Raw genomic sequence first — 19,375 nt, 5'->3', positions numbered from 1 at the left:
TTTAATTTATTAGATCCTCCTTTTCTGTCAGCGTTTTTTTCCACCAGCATTTATTTATTTGTTTGTTTGTTTAGATTTTGTAAACAAATCTTACAGAAATTTCTATGTAATGCTTTATAGTTATTTGCTTCTAATAATTGTGGAAATATACACTTGGAGTTGGAGGACTCTTAATTTATAACATAAACTACAAAGGGAAAAAGTTCTTGCGATTAAAAAAACATACAGAGAAGCAGAAATTCTTTGTTTGCCCACAAGAGGGCAATGTGTACAATTTAAAAAAAAAGAAAAAAAATATATATATTTTTTAATTTGCAATAATAAAATAATTACATTTTTATAATAATATTCTACTACCAAATAAATAGTATTTAATATTTTTTTCAAATACATATTTATTTTCTTTTCGAAGCTCATAAACTGTGCCCGCCTCTTTCTGTCGCGGAGACTTCTGGGAAAACGAGTCCTATCATTTGGTAATTCCAGCTCCGCTCCCTACTTCTCCACAGCTAACAAGATGCCGGCCGTTCATCATAAACTGCTTCTGGAGGACGCCCTGCATGATAGTCCTCAGGTAGGCCCGCCAGCCTTTTCCTTCATTAAAAAAGCACCACAGTAGCAGCGAACGTATCACGAACGCTAAAGGTTAGCTTCCAGGATAGTAGCAGCAAATGCAGGAGGTTGTTTCCACTGGTCGATGACAGCTGTGTGTTGACACAAATATATAAGAACGTAATCATCTTCCTACGGGGGATACGCTTGCTTTCTCTGAAGGGAGGAAAGCGTTACCCCCGGAAATGCTATTCAACCCCGAATCCCCCATGATTCTTTGCATTTGTTTATTTACAGCCTTAGCAGCTCTGTCGTCCATCAGAGGCTGTTTTAATGTTTGCTGCCATGCTGGCATCACACACTTCTAACCTCTTTCTCCGCATCTGCAGCAGTTTGACGCTCCTTTACTTCATTATGTTCAAATAAACGTCCTGTAGAGCCGAACTGGGCCCGGTTCTGGTACTGTGGGAGGGGTTCCTACAATGGAACTCCCCTGGAATTATTCCACAACCTACTCTAGGGCAAATAATTGACTGAAATCACCACATTTAAAAAAAATATATATATGTGCAAGTTATATAGGCTTAATATGAGGAGCAGGGGCTGAGCTATGGGGGGCAAGGGGGGCACTTGGCCCCCAAGTAAATGTTGGTGTAATTATTGAAAAAGATTAAGAAATCATCAATACACACTTCTTAAAGCATAGCAAAAATAACAAAAGTAAGGTTTTTAATCTTGAGACTTTGAAATTTGCCTTTTTTCATATGTAATTGTAAAGTCTTCTGCCCCCATAAAGAAAGTGATGTAGCCTGGCACTGAAGAGGAGTAGTAAAGTAGTTATAACTGTAGTTTTTTGTTTGTTTGTTTGTTTTGTTTTCTTTTTTTTATTTCTGCTCTTTGTCATTCAATAATAATAATATATATTTTTAAATAGAATAGCCTATTTAGAGACCCTCGTAGTGGAGGATTTTTCTATAGGAGTAAAAAAAAAAGAACATCTTTGTGCAGTAAAATATAGATGCAACAAAGAGTAGAGTGAGACTGCTTTTATTCTGCAACTAAACTACATCACAATAATGATCTGCAGGTTCTTGATGATGATGATAGTCATTTATTTTGGACTAGTGCTTTCAAAGAAAACTAGGACAAGATAAAAAAAAAATCAGAAAGGGAGTGAGAAGAAGTGAAAAGCCTCATAAATTTCTCCTGTTATCACACCCAAAACACCCAGTATCTGTTATAGTCTTGTTCCTCCTCTAATGAGTACAGATTCACTTCCAGATAACTAATATACACATGGAAACAAACATATGGAAACATCCAACACACATTTGTCATAGATAAATGCTCATTTGGTTCCATCTCCATACAATTCAACTTATATTTATACAATTTTACAGATATATCATGTTTTGTGTATTTACATTTGTACTGAAATTACTCTCTTTTTAATGAATAACTTTGATTTATTTTTTGTTTATACTTTTTTCTGCTTTGAATATTATTTGAACTGTATAGTTTCTACCAAATCATAAAGTTTGAGCTCTTTTGACTGTCAAAATAAGCGGTTTGTGTGATGAAGGGAACTTATTTTATGAGTCATTTGTATTCACCTATTCTTGGGAGTAGATCAGGTATGCTGGAAGAGAAACGAGTAAAACGTGCAGGACAGGGATACCGGGGGAAAGTGATTGGGAAACACTGCCAGAACCTCATGAAAGCTTAAGCCTAAAGTCAACTCGTGGAGTGTAAACAGGTGCAATCCAGAGGGCGTGGTGCTCACCGCGCCGTCTGCACTTCCTTGTTACTCCTGATTGACGGAGTTTGCATGAATGGCTGTCTTCAAAGTGACTCATTTTATTTACCTCCTCTCTTTCAGATGAATATCTTTAAATCTGACCACAAGAATGAAGCATGTTGTTGTGGTTTGTTTTCTTGATATATATATATATATATTTCTTTTGTGCAGACTCGCTCTTTGCTGAGCGTGTTTGAGGAAGATGCAGGGATGCTGACGGAATACACCAACCAGCTGCTGCAGTCCATGCAGCGGGTGTTTGGAGCGCAGGTACTGAACCACGCCCACTCTGCTCTCCTTAGTCACGAGTCAACAAGAAAATGAAAATTACTGTCTGTTTCATTGTTGAACATCGTAGGATTCAAAACTATTTTTTCTTTACATCTTCATGATTTCATATTTGATGTTTTCCTCTAAAAACTCAAAAACATATTTAATTGTGAGCCTTAAATACATCAGAACAATTCTTAAATGTTGCACCTACTTGTTAATGTTCTGTTGCAGAGCATATTGCAGACATTTTTCAGTTGAACTGTTCAGAGATTCAAAGATTTTAACCCCTAATTTGTTTTCACCTCGCCTCCAATTGCTCGTAGAAAAAGCCAGAGAAGCTGGGAGATGATTTCTTGTATTCTCATGTCTCCTATTTTTCCTCCTCAGAGTGAGATGGGATTGGCCACAGAGCAGCTCTCGCAGCGGCTTCTGGAATATGAGAAGAAAGTAAGTAGATATTTTCTTTTTTTTTTTTAATTCACAAGTTTTTGTGCCAAAAATAGTGAGAAGAACCAAAATGATTCTGCATCAGTGGTGACGAGTGAGACAAATTCTTTTGTTATTACAATTAGATTTATTGACATTTTTAAGATTGATTATCCTGCTAATTTTTTTCTGCATTTTATTGTATGTTTTGGTTGATGTTTTGTTTGCCTTGCAGAATTTTGCCCTTGGGAAAGGTGATGAGGAGGTCATCTCTACGCTGCAGAACTTTGCAAAAAGTGTTGGAGAGGTGAGTCCTGCCATGAGTTTGTTGTGTTTAATATGTTCTTCTGCTTCTTTTGTGATGATTAAGAACATAAATATGAAGATAATTCATCTTAAAACTGGATTTCTGAGTATTTCTTTATTCAAATCATAGTGAATCAGGAGCAGACAAAAAAATGCAGTTTGAAATTATGTCCCACAAGTTACTACGGCGAGCTGTTAGCTCCCTGCTCCGCTCTTATCCAATCCACTTATAGACGAGTGTCAGGAAGTGGTGGATCTAAAATGCAGGAGACCGGGCAAGGTGGCCGAAAAGACATTTAATAAACTGAAACATGACAAAAACCATGGAAGCAACAAAAAGCTGACAGAGCGGATGAACTGAAAAGCAGACCAACAACAACATCAAAGCAAACTAAACCAGAGAATCCCTTCAGAATCCATCCCCTGTACAGCTGATAGTGCTCATTTTTGTTGCATCTTTGGTGAATCTGGGGGTCAGAGGTGCTGTAAGCTAGTGGGAGAGCACATAAACAGGTGGATGATGGGACGGGGGCGGAGTTGAATTGTGTCAACAGTCCTACAAACGACTTAGAAGGAAATTTCGGATAAACAGCTGCTGCTCTGAAAAACCTATGTCCTAGAAAATGACATAGTTTTTTAGATTTTGGCTAAAAACATGATAGTTATTATCAAAAGAGGAGCATCTGTTCTCATTGAGGAAATGAAACCTAAAGAAAGGTTTAAAAATTGACTGAAGGAGTGCTGGTGAAGCAGATGTTATGAGTGTCACATCGAGTGGGTTAAAAAAAATGAAGAAAGATAATGCAGGAGGACGATGGTTAGCTAAAGCATTAGTACTAATGCATGGATCACCGTCAAGAACCAGTCAGGTCAGCACTTGGACTCGGAGCACAGGCTGATTGTTTACTCTCTTTTTGCGTGCACACTGGAGAATTACGCCCGCTCATAATCTTTTGGACTTTAGCACTTGCCAAACTCTTCAGACTAATCTGGATTTCAACACGTTAAGGCTAGGCTGTATCTCGCTGATAAGCAGCACCAGTACCAAAAGGATTTGACAGTTTTTGGCGCAGTAAAAGTCCTTGTTTTTCCTTTTTTGCATGAAGATTTTCCATCTGAGTTATAAAAAACAGTAATGAATCATTTCTTTGGCAGAGGTTTGTCGTGCTCTCCTCTCATCTGATTTACTTTGTGTCTCAGCTGAACTCCCTCCACTCCGAGCTGGCCAACCAGATGGCTGACAGCATGGTTTTTCCTTTGATCCAGTTCCGGGAGAAAGACCTCACAGGTAGTGAGTTAATTGAATAAAAAAAAAAAAAAATCTCAAAAGCTTTAATGATCGACTCCAACCAGCTAATGTTTGCATTCTGCAGAGATAAGCACCTTAAAAGAAATATTTGGCATTGCTACTGATGGTGAGTAAAACAAAATCAGAAACAAACTGCAGACAGATCAGGTTTTCATTCAAACGTCTTTGCTCCTCTGTGATGCAGAGCATGAAGCAGCGATGGTCAAGTACAGTCGACTGCCCAAGAAGAAGGAGAATGAGAAGGTGAAATAACAGCAGATCCTTGTTCATGATTGATAAAAAAGCTGTTTGTTAATCCAATATTTGTAGTAATCTACTGCTGCCTTTGCGAGCTATCTAACACGTCAGGAAGTCTCCTTTTAAGAAAACACATTTGTTTCTAATTTGCATGTGTTTGCATACGTTAGATTGCGCTCACAGAAAGGGAACTGACTCTGAAAAGCATGTCTAATCTCCCTGTGCTGTGTTGGTAGCTGAAGGCCGACCTGGTGAAGGAGGTGGCCTACACCCGGAGGAAGCAGCACCAGGCCTCCCTGCAGTACTACTGCGCCCTCAACGCCCTGCAGTACCGCAAGAGAGTAGCCATGCTCGAACCGATGCTAGGCTACACTCAGGCACAGGTACCCCTCCCTATTCTAAGCTCCCCGACCCCCGGGGAAAACAAAGAATACATACGGTAGCTTACATGGTTTCTGTTTAGTTTAATTTCTGATTTTGATGGAGGTTTTGTTTTGGAAAACATCTGGATTCTAGTTACCATTTGTGACGAAGCAGGGGCTCTAATAAGCGCTAAACGAAAAGACCAAAGCTAGCAACATTCATAAAATACAAGCGTCTTTGGAAAATTTATTTGGGCAGAAAAGTGAGGAACAAAAAGAATATTTAGATTTAACTTCCTCCCACACTGCATAAAATGTAATGACCGACTCTCTAATGTTACATTGCTAATAAAGTTGCATTCACTGTGGATAGATATGGATTATTGGTAAAAAAAAAATGACAGTTTTATGATGCTATCTCTTTATCTTTTAGTACTTATAATTTTAATCATTTCAAGTGTGGTAGTTAAAACACTAAAGTTTTTAGCCTCTACATCCTATCACTCAAGCAGGGCTTTCCCTTTTAGTTCAATCATTTATGATTGGCAATGAGGAAAAATATGAATTTTAACCTGCAGCTGTTAAAATGTAGTGTCAGTCTTTTATTTTTGGTCCAGACATAAAAAAGCTTTTTGATTGCATAATTTTAACAGATTTTTTTGACCAACTGTTTGCTTATTTGTGTCACAGATCAGCTTTTTCAAGAAAGGCATTGAGCTGGTTTCAAAGAAGATGGACACTTTTCTCTCCTCTGTGTCCAACATGATGCAGAAGTAACTCACTTTCTATCTCTTAATTGTTGCCTTTAGAGTGGATTCAGGCTGGACACGTTAAAGACCCACTCCAATCAAAAAGGTCTTTTTATGTGTTTTTAACATTGTGGCAATTGTCACAGACAAATGTAAATCAACAATGAGACACAGCAACTCATTAAAATGTGTTGGCTCATCAAAACAACTTTAAACATGATAAAAGTTGCTTCTCAAACTATTTGATTTACAATCTATAGTCATAAACACTTATCCGCATACCTTCTTACTCCTCAGTGACCACCTTAAAGCAGGCCTCCACTGTATCAAAGAGCAATAAAAAGTGTTGTGATACAGACGTACTAAATTGATCAGCAAAATATAAAGTTTGGATAAGTGAACTATCCTGACATGGACTTATGATTATTTATCTCGTTTTTGTGCCCCGCCCTCATAATTCCTGGCCAATGACTGAAGAGATCTCTAGTCACATGGTTTTGTTTACAATTTTTTGGTTTGAAACATTGACTGTAAAAAATATACATATACTTATATACAGTCAATGGTTTGAAACAATCGATTTGAATCGAATTAAGCGTTATAGATCAATAATCGATTCACAAAAGATATAAATCGATTTAGCACACAAAGCTAAAGTCCGCTAGCTTAATGCTAACGTTCAATAGAATTTCCCATAGGACGGCTAATGCTAACGCTCAGTTGACCAAAAAAATACATTGCTGACTAAATGAACATCTTTATTTACTTACAGGGATTAATTCTCCAAACTCTTTTAAGGAAATATTTTTAAAGTAACTATTTGTGGTCTAAAACTTCGTTTTTTTCACCTCACATTCTTGTCTTCTTCTTGAATTAAATGCACTTCTATAGCGCGATCGCCACCTAGTGGCCAAACTGAAACTTCCTTCAGGAGAAGCAGAACTGTTTACAATGTTAATGAAGATTTTTATTAGAACTTCTGCTTTAGATAATCTATTTAATACTGTATACTATTAACAATCTCATTATTTTACTAAAACATTTTACAATATGTGAACTGTTTCAGATTAATATAAATATACTCAAATTAAATAATAGATTTTTAAATGTATTTCTAAACAAATGTGTATAAATTTGTAAACTTAAAATTGAATTGAATTGAAGAATCGAAAAAAATCGAATTGATTCAGGCTCTTGTGAATCGAACCAAATCGTTTCTGGAAATTATAACCGATACCCAGCCCTAGACCAAACACATGGTTCATGACTTGGTCCGGTCTAATGGACTTTTCCAGCCTGAATTCACCCTTAGTGACTTCCTGTAGCATGATTAGCCACTGGAGCTTTAATTTGATCTGTTTTTTTGAAAATGTGGTTTTAGAATTTCTAGAATAATGGCAAAAATAAACAAACGTTTAGAGTTAGTACAGCGTCTTTCTGTCTTTCTAGTATCCAGACCCAGCTGGACTCTGAGGCAGAAGCCATGCGCATGTCTCAGAAGGAGCTTCTGTCTGCGGAGGACTTCGTCTACATGCCGGATAAAGACGCTGAGCCTGTTAACCGCACACTCATCCAGAAGGCTGGCTACCTCAACATTAGGAAGTAAGATGATACGTAAATCTGATGAGGCTTCCAGCTTGTTATTGTCTGCCAAAATGTCATGGCAGAAGACAAAAAATACGTTGATTTTTTTATATTTTAATCAAGACGAGAAAGAACAATTTAAATGTGTAAAACAAACATATATCACAGATTGTTTTTCTTACAAAATCTCCTCCAAATATGCATGTGAGAAAGCATCTGTCAGAGAAGAAGAGGCAGGTTGGGTACCGGGCTGACAGGGTGCTCTGTCGACTTATTGTGGAGCTGATGTATAAGAAGGATAACTTCACCGGAGCTTAACGGGGATAAAACTGCAGTCTAAAGCTTGTGTTGGGATTTATTAAAATGTCAGGGGTGTCAGACTCTGTCGCTTTCTCACATACGCCCAAAATCTTTGATGAATACCTGACAGCAGATAAGAGGCTTCCACAGAGCTGCGGCGTGCACGGAGGCGGCTGCATCCTCAAACCAAGAACATGAGCGAGTGCTGACGGTTTCTCAGTATTAGAGGGCTGAGTCAGCCGATGCACGAGCCACACATGTTCACCATCAGCTAATGAAAAGCTTTTAGGGAGAACTCTGAGCACAGAGCACGTGAACGACTGCACTGATTCATACATGACACATCTCCATAGCCTTTTGTATCACAAAACGCATAAAAATAAACCTTTTTTTAAATCTTTTTCTTATGAAGACATAGTATACCAGAGGTGTAAATTCACTCGGTAAAAAGAGAAAAGGTGTCAAACTTCATAGACTTTTTTTGTTTTAATAACAATCATTGATGAAGAATAACGTTTTATTGTTACAATTATTTATTTTAATCTATAAGAACCTATGTTAACATGAGTTCAACCGAAAAACATCAGAAATATGGTCTCTGGTATCATTTTCTTTATAAGAAAAATTAGTTCTCATGGGTTAAGAAAATAAAGGCATATGGTTGATATATATATATATAAATATAAAAAACCCTTCAGAACCCAAGAAATTTTATTTTGAGCTTTCAAAATTAATTTGGAAATTAGTTTTTTGTTTTCTTGTTTTAGCTACCACTTATTACAGCGGGGAAAAAAAACAAAACGAAATTAGAAGGAAAAAAATGACTTCAAAAAGTTTAAAAAAGCCAAAAAAAAAAACCCAATGAAATGAAAAACAACTTCCAAATGTGATCCCATGGGTTAATTAAATTAATGTTGGCCATATAAAAGTACATTTTCGGTTTATGTATGCACATGGAGTTGCACTGTTGGATGTGAACACTGCTTTTAGTATTTGTTGGATGTTAATGAAATAGTTAACCTGTTATAACATGTTGTTACAGTTAAAGATAGAGCTGAACCTAAAAAAAACGTTGATTTATCTCCAGCAAAATCTTTTTTTTTTTTTTTTATTTATCCGTAGATTTATTTTCTACTGAGAGACATTGAAGAAAGTTTATAGTATTTTCTTGTGCACACAATAAACTTTTTTTTTTATTCGTCAATGTCCATTTAGGGGCTCTGTAATTTTTAAAAAAAGTAATTTCATTTGTTTTTTATTTTTTTGGACAACAGGGACAGAAAATGTTAATTTTCAGTCACATAAACCATCTTAAGCAGGAGTACTTCCATTTTTGTTTGATGTGGAAACTAAAATACACACTTGAGATTCTTTCTGTTCATTTTTAAAGTAAACATTAATATCTTTATGGTTATACATTCATGTCTTTGTGAAGTTGAAATTACTAATTATTAGAAAAGTGTTTTTTCATAGCCAGACAAAATAGGTTTAAAAAAAACATAAATGATTTGTAATCTTAATTTTCAAAATTGTAAATCAGAATGGAGTTCCTTCTGCATTTTGGCAGACATCTTCAGCTCTAGCCAGAGAAATGCCGACTGCAGAAATAAAGAAAATGTGTGTTTGCTGAAGGCGGCCGTGTGATCACAGCTACCATCAATCAGACTCCGTCTTCCACTTGTGTCGCTGCAGGAAATGTTGAAAAGAAAAATGCCTTGGCTTAAGTCTGAGTCAAAATCTAAGCAGCTGCATGAAGCCATTGATCAAAAATAGAAAAAAGTAAAACTCCAGTTTTTGCTGCTCTGCAGTTTCTGTGTGATGAAGGTCTGCAACAAATTTAAAATGGGAAGTGCTGGACTTTCATGCGATATTAATACAGTTTGTCTTAAAAAACCTGATCACCATCTAAACTGCTTTTACGTGTCTCCCAGTAAAACCGGCCTGGTGACGACAGCCTGGGATCGGCTGTTCTTCTTCACTCAGGGCGGTAATCTCATGTGTCAGCCTCGGGGCGCGGTGGCGGGGGGCATGGTGCTGGACCTGGACAACAGCTCCGTCATGGCGGTGGAGTGCGAGGACCGGCGCTACTGTTTTCAGATTACTTCCCCTTCAGGAAAGACGTACGCAGAAGCGTTCTCTGGTTTCAGCCTTTAAAATGACAAACGACCACGAGTGAGTGACTCCATATCTATGAACTCGTTGCAGGTCCATGATTTTACAAGCTGAGAGCCAAAAGGAATATGAAGAGGTCAGTGATGAAAATATTCATAACTTCTATATTTTTGTTCTAAAATATTGAAAAAAATATCTACAGGATACCAGAAACCAATCAATATCTTTTTTAGCCAGATTATTTCATACAAACTGTTTTGTAATTTAAGGATGAATTGATATGTATTTATCTTTTTTTCCAGTGGATTTGTACAGTCAACAACATTTCCAGACAAATCTATCTGACCGAAAACCCAGAGGTAAAGAAAGCTTTTTATGTGCTCTAGAATTAAAAATTAAGTTTAAAATGAAATTCCAAGTTCAGAATGTATTTCAAGCCGTAACAATGGATCGAAATCTTGATTGTTTTTAATTTTTTTTTTTACTTAAATTTATTTACAGTCAAATTGCCCTCTAAATCTAAACTATTTTCAATGTTCATATGTGAAATGAAAGCTGACCATCAATCAATGCTTGTTAACAAAGTGATTTATCTAAAGCAGGAGTGTCAAACTCAATGGGGCCAAAATCCAAAACACACCTTAGGTCACGGGACGAAAAAGATGAACATTTATTGAACAAACTAAATTAAAAATGTAAAACTTAAAAACCATAACTTTTTAACATAATTATTAACTAGATATTCTAGTACTAGACTGTGTAATAGTTGTTTAAAAAAATTTTGAAAACGGGTCAAATAATTGTGAGTCCTGCGCATTACCCCTGAACCACTGGCTAATTCTCTTAATTACAATGTTCTGCAGCCTTAGCAAAGGCGACTCATCACACGGTGGTGAATGTAGGCTTTAGATTTTCACGAAGGATTTGTTCATCCGTAGATTATTTAAAGTGCAGGCGCACTAGCCATTTGGCCACAGGAGATCACTGGAGCGTTAGCAGTGTCTTAGCGATTTTATTCAAGTATAAAGACGTCCATGTCTGTTTGTAAGACGGCGCTTTGAACGGGCTAGGACGGGGTTTTGGACGCAGGGTTGGTACGTGATAAAACTGTGTTTTTTATACCCGTCTTGGGACAACTTCAGACTATGATAGTACAGATAATACAGCCATTTTGTCACAGTAAATATACAAGTGAGTAAATGCACCGAGAAGTCAGTGAATGAGGCCAGTGAATGCAACAGGACTGAAGTTACCACCCTCATCAATTTTGATTGGTCCTTCATGTTAGCCCCTCCCCAACACGCCACAACGGAGCCAAAAGTGTTGTAATGGAAATTTTCAGATTCAAAAACGAAGAAAAAAAGTTTTGAAATTGAAATTTTGAGTTTTGAAACCTAAAAAACAGAACATTTGAAACTGAAAATAACTAAGTTTATTTTAAAATAGCAAAAAGTTTTGGACATTTATTATTATTATTACTATTTATTATTATTAACTAAACACCAATATATTTTTCAATTTGACTTATATGGGTTTCAAATAATATTGGCTCCGATTTAGCTCCATACATCCAAGCATTATTATTGCTGTGTGTAATTTTGCCATGACAAATATAAAAGTGTGACTTATACTCCAGAGCGACTCATATGGTTTTCTTCTTCTTGATTAGACGTTTTTTGATCCTGGGACTTATAATCCAGAAAATACGGTATATATTTTTGTAAGCAATAGAACTTTAATCCAAAACAACCAAATCAAATCAATGGAAAATAGTTAAATCTTCCAAAAGTATTATAAAGTTAAATCAAAAGAGAAGATATAATATCAACTAGAATATTTAGAATAAAAACATGTAAAAGCTTTAATTTTGTTGAAATCAAGGTTCTTGACAAAGTCGAAAAGCCTTGATGGAATAAATTCCTCTGACTCCAACACAAGACTAAAATAAATCAACAAAAACAAAATGTCTAAAGGACATTTTAGACAGATGCAAACATAAAAACCTGTCATTTCAGGTCTTTTAGATTCAGTAACGTGGTGAAAAAAGTTTGTCATATTAACTTATTCAATTATTATCTTTAGTACTGTAAAACAAAACAGTGTTATTGTATGTTTAGTGCACACGCACATCTCTCACAGTGGTTCACCTTCAGCCAAGTGTGAGCTAGCTTGTGATTGGACGACTTTTTATTTGCATCAGGTACATGAAAAGTCAGATGGTAGAAAAAAAAAAACATTTTTTTTAAACTTCCAAATAGATTTTATACCTTTTTACCAACATAATCATGTTTGTATCTGTGGTTTTTAACTAATACTGCTGTTACTCTCAGTACAAGATTGATTTTTCATGTGTATCTGGATCTTCTACATTCCCAACTGGAGCACCAAGTAGTAGAAAACAAAGGATTTTATTTGAACAACTTTACAATGTCAATGTTTTTAGCAAGAAACGTATATGGTTGTAAATAATATGTATATGTACTATGTTATGTCCTTTTTCTTTTAATACAATTGAATCATGTTTCTTACCTTGTAATTTTACTCTAGGCTGTGGCAATACGCTTGAACCAAACAGCCATCCAGGCAGTCACTCCAATCACCAGCTTTGAAAAGAGACAAGAAGGATCCCCCAACCCTGACAGGTCAGGCTGATGCTGTTACACCACACGCACAGTATTACTTTATCATTTAATGCTTTTAATAGAAGAGATTACACATTCAAGGGTTCATGGTTTCACCTTTACCTCATCCTCTTGTTGTTCAACAAGTGGCTAGATTAACCAACCTTGAGTCCGTCATTGGACTTAAATGGACAAAAGTAAGAGTGAATGATTGAAAACATCTAAAATCTCTATATTCTCTCTCAAGGCTTGGTTTAAACTACGCACGCTCTTGTTTTCATCAATGGATTTTAAGTGCTTCCCAGCGTCTTTAAAGCTGACATGTTCATACCAACTATTACGTTATCCTCGTTCAGTGAAGCTGCAATGACGACAGATCAAAAGTATAATTAAACCCAAGAAGAAAAGACGGCCTCCAAATTAAAATCAATCAAATCATCACTCCTTTTTCATAAAGTTTCTCCTTTAAAGCTGACGTAAGTTCTTTTTAAACTTGTTTGGTTTATTTTTACAGAGCTAAACCAGGTGGTGTCATCGCTGCTGGCAGCGATTCTCAGAAATCTGGAGCTGCTCCAGAACCGGAGGACCTGATCGCCCCCGGAACCCCAATCCAGTTTGACATCATGCTGCCAGCGTCCGAGTTCCAGGACCAGAACAGAGGCGGTGGGAGGTGAGGAGGGACGTTTATGTGTGTCTGTATTTGTTAGGAGAGATGATTTTTTTCCTTGATAGCTGAAGCCGAAGGTTTAATTGTTTTTCCTGTTTTATTCTCTCATTTCTGTGCAGACGTACAAACCCGTTTGGAGAAACAGATGATGACTCCACAGCAGAGAGTGACGGTAAGCTTTGTTCTGGTTCAAGCTGACACAGAGTTCAGTCTTCTGAGGTAATACAATAGTACATTTCTTAAAAAAAAACTGTTTCATTTGTATGGATTATACCTCAATGCTAAAATTAACAAATATTGATAAATACAGCCTTTAATTAACAGATATTCAACCAGAAAACTTCAACACAGTCAAACTTATTTTCTATTTTTTAAGGTCAGATAAGTCAAGGACTTCTTTAATGACTAGAATACAGCAAACTGCCCAATTTTACAAAGGTTTGTGCCAAAAATAATGCAGCCATTATTTTACAAATTGTTCTGAGTGTGAAGAAGATAAGAGTCATTTTCATTGGATACAGTAGAGGAAGAAGATTCATTTTTAGAACCGAGCCGGGATACAGAATGAAAGCTCCAATCTTCCAGATCCAATTAGATTTGATCAAAAATGGATTCAAGTTAGCTTTGAACATTTGATGGAAATCAGGTGTGATTCCTAAATATAGAAGGAAGGATAGATGTGTCAAACTTTACAGATTTTAACAACTGATTTTGTAAAAGAAAATACCAAGTTCGGTAAGTTTTTGTCAAAAATAATTAAATATCTTCAGCATATAAAGCAATTTTGTAAACCCGCTAACGGTTCAGTCGCCATTGCAAATTATAATGGAGGAAGTGAGCCTCCTTTCCCTCTTTAAACAGCAACATTTCTCCTTCTAACCTGATTAGTTTGGACTGCTGCCATTGGTCGCTTATAAATTAAACAATTTAATAAATGGATTTTGTAAAAAGTAGATACGGACATTCTGCAACCTTTATTGCTAAAAGATTTTAGTCCATAGGAAACGTTTCTTGTGGACTAAAATCCAACTAACCTCAAAGTTAGAAAAACACACTTTATTTATTGTTTTTGTGGCCATTAAGATATTCATTTAAAAAATAGAGCTTTAAAATAATCCCTACAGATGTGTTTTTCTTTATCAAATGAACTTCTTTTACTTTTGAAAGCAGCTCATACAAGTTTCTTTCAAAATAAAATACTTCCTGTGTTTGATCAGATCCTCCAGCTGCAGCAGATTTTCCTAAGTTAAATAATGTCTTTTATATTATTGTGACTTGTGGGTTCCTTCATATTTTTTTCTTCTTTTACTATTGGATATAAAAACAACAACTTTAGTGTAGAATAGAAATATTTTTAAGCTAAAATCTATGAGATGATGTCATTCTCTGATAGCAGATTAAACCATTTACCATCATTTTGCTCAATTTTGGTAAAAATCTAATAATAAATAACATTTTAGTAATTAAAGAATAAATTATTAATGCAGCTGATGATGAAGACCATAAAAGGGTCAGATCGTTTGCTGGAGCTTTCAGTTGCGTGAGCTGGATCTCCTTTTCTTCTCGACAGACTCGCTCCTGCAGCAGGTTTTCGCCGTTCGGTTTCTGGGTTCTATGGCCGTGCGCTGCGGCAACAACCGAGAGGTGATCTACGAGGCCATGAGGCAGGTGCTGGCTGCCCGAGCCATCCACAACATCTTCAGGACCACCGAGTCCCACCTCATGATCACAAGCAGCGATCTGAGGTCAGAAATCCTCCGAATTCTTGATTTCTATTTTTGTGTTTGTTTATGATTAAATAAATGAATGTGTTTTATTTAATGTAATATGGATGTGAGCTATACTTATATTCAAATAAATAGTTTAAGAAACATACATTTATTTGGTGATTTTTAAGTGTATTTTTTTTTCAATTTCTTAAACATGTAGTACTAAGTTTTTGTTGTATTTAAAAAACAGTATATTAATTATTTTTTCTTGGGTTTATTACTAGAATAATTAGCTTTTTTCCTCCTCCTTTACAGACTGATTGACCCACAGACTCAAGTTACAAGAATAAGTGTAAGTATGAAAATGTTGCTTAGAATCTTTCCTGGACTAAATGTATAATATTTTTTTTCCCACCATCAGTTTCAGCTAGAAGAAGTGTGTCAGTTTGCGGCTCACCAAGAAAACGGGAGGCTGATGGGGTTTGTGGTTGAAGGAACAGACTGGAGTGACGGGAACGGCGAAGGAGAGCCGTCATTTAGTGCTTTCGTCTTTGAGAGCAACACAGAAGGGGAAAAGGTTCGTCCACCCATCATGTGGTTTGAAAAGGTTCATTACTGCTGGAAGAACACAGGCAGTTCAGTATTTCTGTGTTTGTTGACAGATTTGCTACACGATAAATCTGGCGAAGGACATCACAGAAGCCAAGAAGGTAACAAATCGACAGGAAACAGAACTGATTACTCTGAAAAATCTAAAAGATTTATATTTAATTTCATAGAAATGTTTTATTATTTGTAAAATAAAACCAATAATGCTGAGTAGAGCTGTCAAGTTATCGGGATTAATTCATTGCAGACATTTTGGCGTGTTATTTTTTTAAATTGCGTTAATCTCATTTTTGCGGTTACTTCCGTGTTCTGCACACCTGGAGGAGCATTTTATCCTGCTGATCATTTAAGTAAAATATAAATATTAAAGCTTCAGTCCTGTTATATTTTTACATTTTTTACAAAAGCGGACTGTTAAATACACATCATCGCGTAGTCATGGTAACGACTTCTGCTCTAGCTCCTTTTTGAGAAAGGTGATCGTCATGAGAAGTTTAAAAAAAGCATAATTTTAGAGGGAAAGTTCACCTCTTAGCACTTGATTTTGTCCAGATTTCGATGAAGCAAAATTATATTAAAAAAAAGTCAAAATTATAAATAGTTCAATTCCTCTGCAATGTTTAATTTCTTCCTTCTAAGATTCTCTTCGCTCTTTCTTCTCTGCTTTATCTCAGTCTCTGAAATGATCAAAGTCACCCAAATAGGTTACAGGAAACTATAAAATGTCTCTTTTTGTCTTGCTGTTTTGGTAAACTGTGGAAATATCAACATTTGAATAATTGTATTAGTAAGAAGTTCATGTTTTCAGATGTGGTAAATTACTAAAAACTCTGGACCTGGTGTTTTTTTTGTATTTGTTATTTTCAAGATTGAAAAAAATACCCCTCGGTGGTGTCAAAGTAAGGATTGGAAACCTTTTATAATAATAAAAAAACAAAACAAAACAAAAAAAAAAACCTAAAGCCACTTTTTTAGTTTCATTTTGATCACAAAAATGTCACAAACGTAAATAAAATATCTTAAAATTAGTTTTTTTGCAGCAATTTAAAAATTGCTTTTAAAACCGCTTAATTAATAACAGGTCTTAATTAATTAATTGTACATAAAAATGAACAGCACTGGTCAGATGCAAGGGTTAGAATTCGTCCACCAGAGGGAGTGCTAGACCTCTCTGAAAAATAGACAACTCCATACAGTTCAATATATTAGAAAAATGAACCAGAAATGATGAAATAATGAATACTTTTTGTTGTTGCCTTTGAAGGACCCAGAGGCCCTGGCTGAACTCATGAAGAACATGCCTTTAACCAACGACGGAAAGTTCTTGCTCCTGGAGGCTGAGACGGGCGAGACTGATGATGGAGCCGGTCCTGAAGACCTGGAGTCTGAAGCGTAGTTCCTCTAAAACCCTCCAATCAAAGACGAGCAGGACGATCGCCTGACATTTCTCCATAAGGCTTGCTGGGGTTAAAGGTCACGACTCCAAACCTAGAGTTCAGGTCCGCTGACCCTCTGCAGCTCCTCGTTTTGCTCTACTAAAACCGGTTTCTGTACAATGGACTTCTAGGTACTAGTCGTGTTTATTCTTACTTTTTTGTGTGTACTCGACCATCGAACGGAAAGCTATGAATCATTCCCTTTAGGTTTAAATAGTTCAAAGTCATTCTTTTTAAAACTTATATTTAAGGTCTTCATGATTCTACTTTAGAGTTCATTTCTTGATCGTTTGCACTTTTAAAGGTTCATATTTTTTTTTAACATCTCAAGTTATAAAATGCACTAATAAAAACGTCTGAAGGAGGTAAGATTTGAAGGAAAAAAAGCAGTCTGCAGACATATCATACCGCATTGACCTGAAGTGACCTTTGTGTGCACTCGTGCCACAAAGTGACCATCCACCATCCCCACTTCACTCGACATCATTCGCCGCGACCTGATTTGTGTGCTCGATCCCGGTCCCTGTTCTGCGCTTCCTTCCTCAGAAGCTGGTGTAAATATGATCTGTCAGAATGTCTGCGGTGTTTAATCAGTCACTCTGCTCGGACTCTCACAGCGTATGATTAAATAAAGCCATTTTCTCCCCGTCCCTCTGCAGAAGATTAAAGCCTCTGAGAGCCGAGCCGTAGTGCTAAAAGAAATCAGCCGAAATGCCTCAGTAATGCATGCAGACAGAGCCCAGTCAGGTACTACAGTCTGAGGGAGAGCATGCTCCACATACTTATGAATGGTGATCAAAGCCGAGGGACTAATGGCATCATCTGCTGTCCCTCTGCATTCGCTGCAGTTCTGCTCTGTTAAAACCTGTTTCAAGTCTCAAGCATGTATGTTTATGTACACAGAAGCCTTTGGAAATTGGCCACACCCTCCCTTTACAAACCTGCAGATTCAACAGAGCGCCACTCCGATCCTCTTTAGATCTACTTTAAAACCCTTCCTAGCAGAGTTTTAATTAGAATTATTATTTATTTGGCTAAAAACAATTGTTTTTTTAGGGTATAATTTCTGTAAAGCAACAAAAGTTTCTTAAATTTCCCTCAGAGTTCTCGGTGAGACTAATGCAGAGTTAGCCCCCCTCCACTTCCCATTATCCATATGTTTACACGCTCTCTCACTAGCTTACAACCCCTCACACTCTCACAGTTTGGAGAGGAGCATGGAGCTCATGGCCCACCCAGTGCTTTTTATTTATTTATTTTTTTAAGGCCACAAATACAATCTTTTACAAACTTTATTTTTCTTGTTTGCTCCTAATTCACAACAATTTGAATAAAAAATACTCACAAAATTTAATTTTAAACTTAATTTTCTTTAAAATTTATTAGAAAAATGCCACAAAAACATGTTAGAAACACAATTTTCCTCTTTAATGAAGGATATTCTGAGGCATTGTGGGATTTTTTTTTTTAGAATAAACTGTAAAAGTGCAGGTCAAATCTAACTAGTTTACCTGAACCTGCAATGCTCATCTATCTAATCACTAATGTAAAAATAAAAATAAAAAAATTACATTTATTGTCAATTTACTTAATGTTTTCCCAGACTTTTATCTCTGAATAAATCAGACGAACTACAAATGGTAGCTGTAAGAAGCCGTCAACCGTGAGAGCGTCTGTAATCCCGCCGTTGTTTATTAATAAACACGCCCGATAGTTCCCACTCGTCATCGGCGCAGCCTCATTGACTGGAGCTTTGCCGCCACGGCTCACACTTAAGCAGCCTTTTCATCATCATTGCATCTATGAATATTTGGTGAATTTGGAGTGTCCTTGAAGGTGGCATCATTATCTCCTAATTATTAGACCTTCACAACTAAATGATCTCGGCTTGCATCATGTTAATCGCCTCTATGGTGTTTATTGTCAAAGTTTTATGCTCCAATTACAGTAGTTGCAGCATGAAAATTAGGCAATAAAAAGAAAAAACAGTCTGATGGGTGGTTTGGAAATGTTATTGATTCAGGCATGAATCTAATGGATGATCTGTCAGCTGACCTGACGGGTTTTAGACACACCAATTACAGCAGAACATTTAGAGGCACGCTCAAACCCACAAGAGAACGGACAAAAATCTTTAAGGTTGTAGTTGAAAAATGACCAGATTACAGATTTAATTTGACTCTTGCACTCAGAGGAGACGCCAGAATACTAATGAAAGCTGTAATTTCAGTTTTTTGGGGAGTAAATCTCTCTTTGATGGAAATGTGTAAGCAGTTTGCTTTAAAAATGTCTTCTTTGTCCTCAAACGATGCTGCAGTTTTTGTC

The 19,375-nt window shown here is 36.4% G+C and overlaps 1 protein-coding gene across 1 annotated transcript; it reads left to right on the top strand.

Moving 5' to 3' along the window:
* The first annotated feature begins 303 nt into the window (after positions 1-303).
* Positions 304-19,036, top strand: appl2 (adaptor protein, phosphotyrosine interaction, PH domain and leucine zipper containing 2). Its single transcript, XM_024280714.2, has 21 exons — positions 304-574; positions 2,522-2,620; positions 3,011-3,070; positions 3,285-3,356; positions 4,556-4,643; positions 4,729-4,770; positions 4,849-4,907; positions 5,138-5,284; positions 5,954-6,036; positions 7,462-7,614; positions 9,828-10,016; positions 10,102-10,144; positions 10,311-10,367; positions 12,556-12,650; positions 13,144-13,299; positions 13,416-13,468; positions 14,867-15,041; positions 15,321-15,357; positions 15,427-15,582; positions 15,668-15,715; positions 16,879-19,036. Exons 1-21 carry the CDS (start codon positions 518-520, stop codon positions 17,008-17,010), a joined length of 2,001 nt encoding a protein of 666 aa, XP_024136482.1. The 5' UTR covers positions 304-517; the 3' UTR covers positions 17,011-19,036.
* The last annotated feature ends 339 nt before the right edge of the window (positions 19,037-19,375 follow it).

The sequence above is a fragment of the Oryzias melastigma genome, linkage group LG6 (assembly GCF_002922805.2).
Source record: "Oryzias melastigma strain HK-1 linkage group LG6, ASM292280v2, whole genome shotgun sequence".
Classification (NCBI taxonomy): Eukaryota; Metazoa; Chordata; class Actinopteri; order Beloniformes; family Adrianichthyidae; genus Oryzias; species Oryzias melastigma.
This window is presented reverse-complemented; position numbering and strand designations above follow the sequence as displayed.

What these genes read in the sequence shown, in the direction of transcription:
- appl2 (XM_024280714.2), top strand. Translation starts at nt 518, where the DNA reads ATGCCGGCCGTTCATCATAAACTGCTTCTGGAGGACGCCCTGCATGAT. An exon ending in TTCTGGAATATGAGAAGAAA is followed by an intron (nt 3,071 to 3,284) that starts GTAAGTAGATAT and finishes TTTGCCTTGCAG; the next exon opens with AATTTTGCCCTTGGGAAAGG. An exon ending in GGATCCCCCAACCCTGACAG is followed by an intron (nt 12,651 to 13,143) that starts GTCAGGCTGATG and finishes TTATTTTTACAG; the next exon opens with AGCTAAACCAGGTGGTGTCA.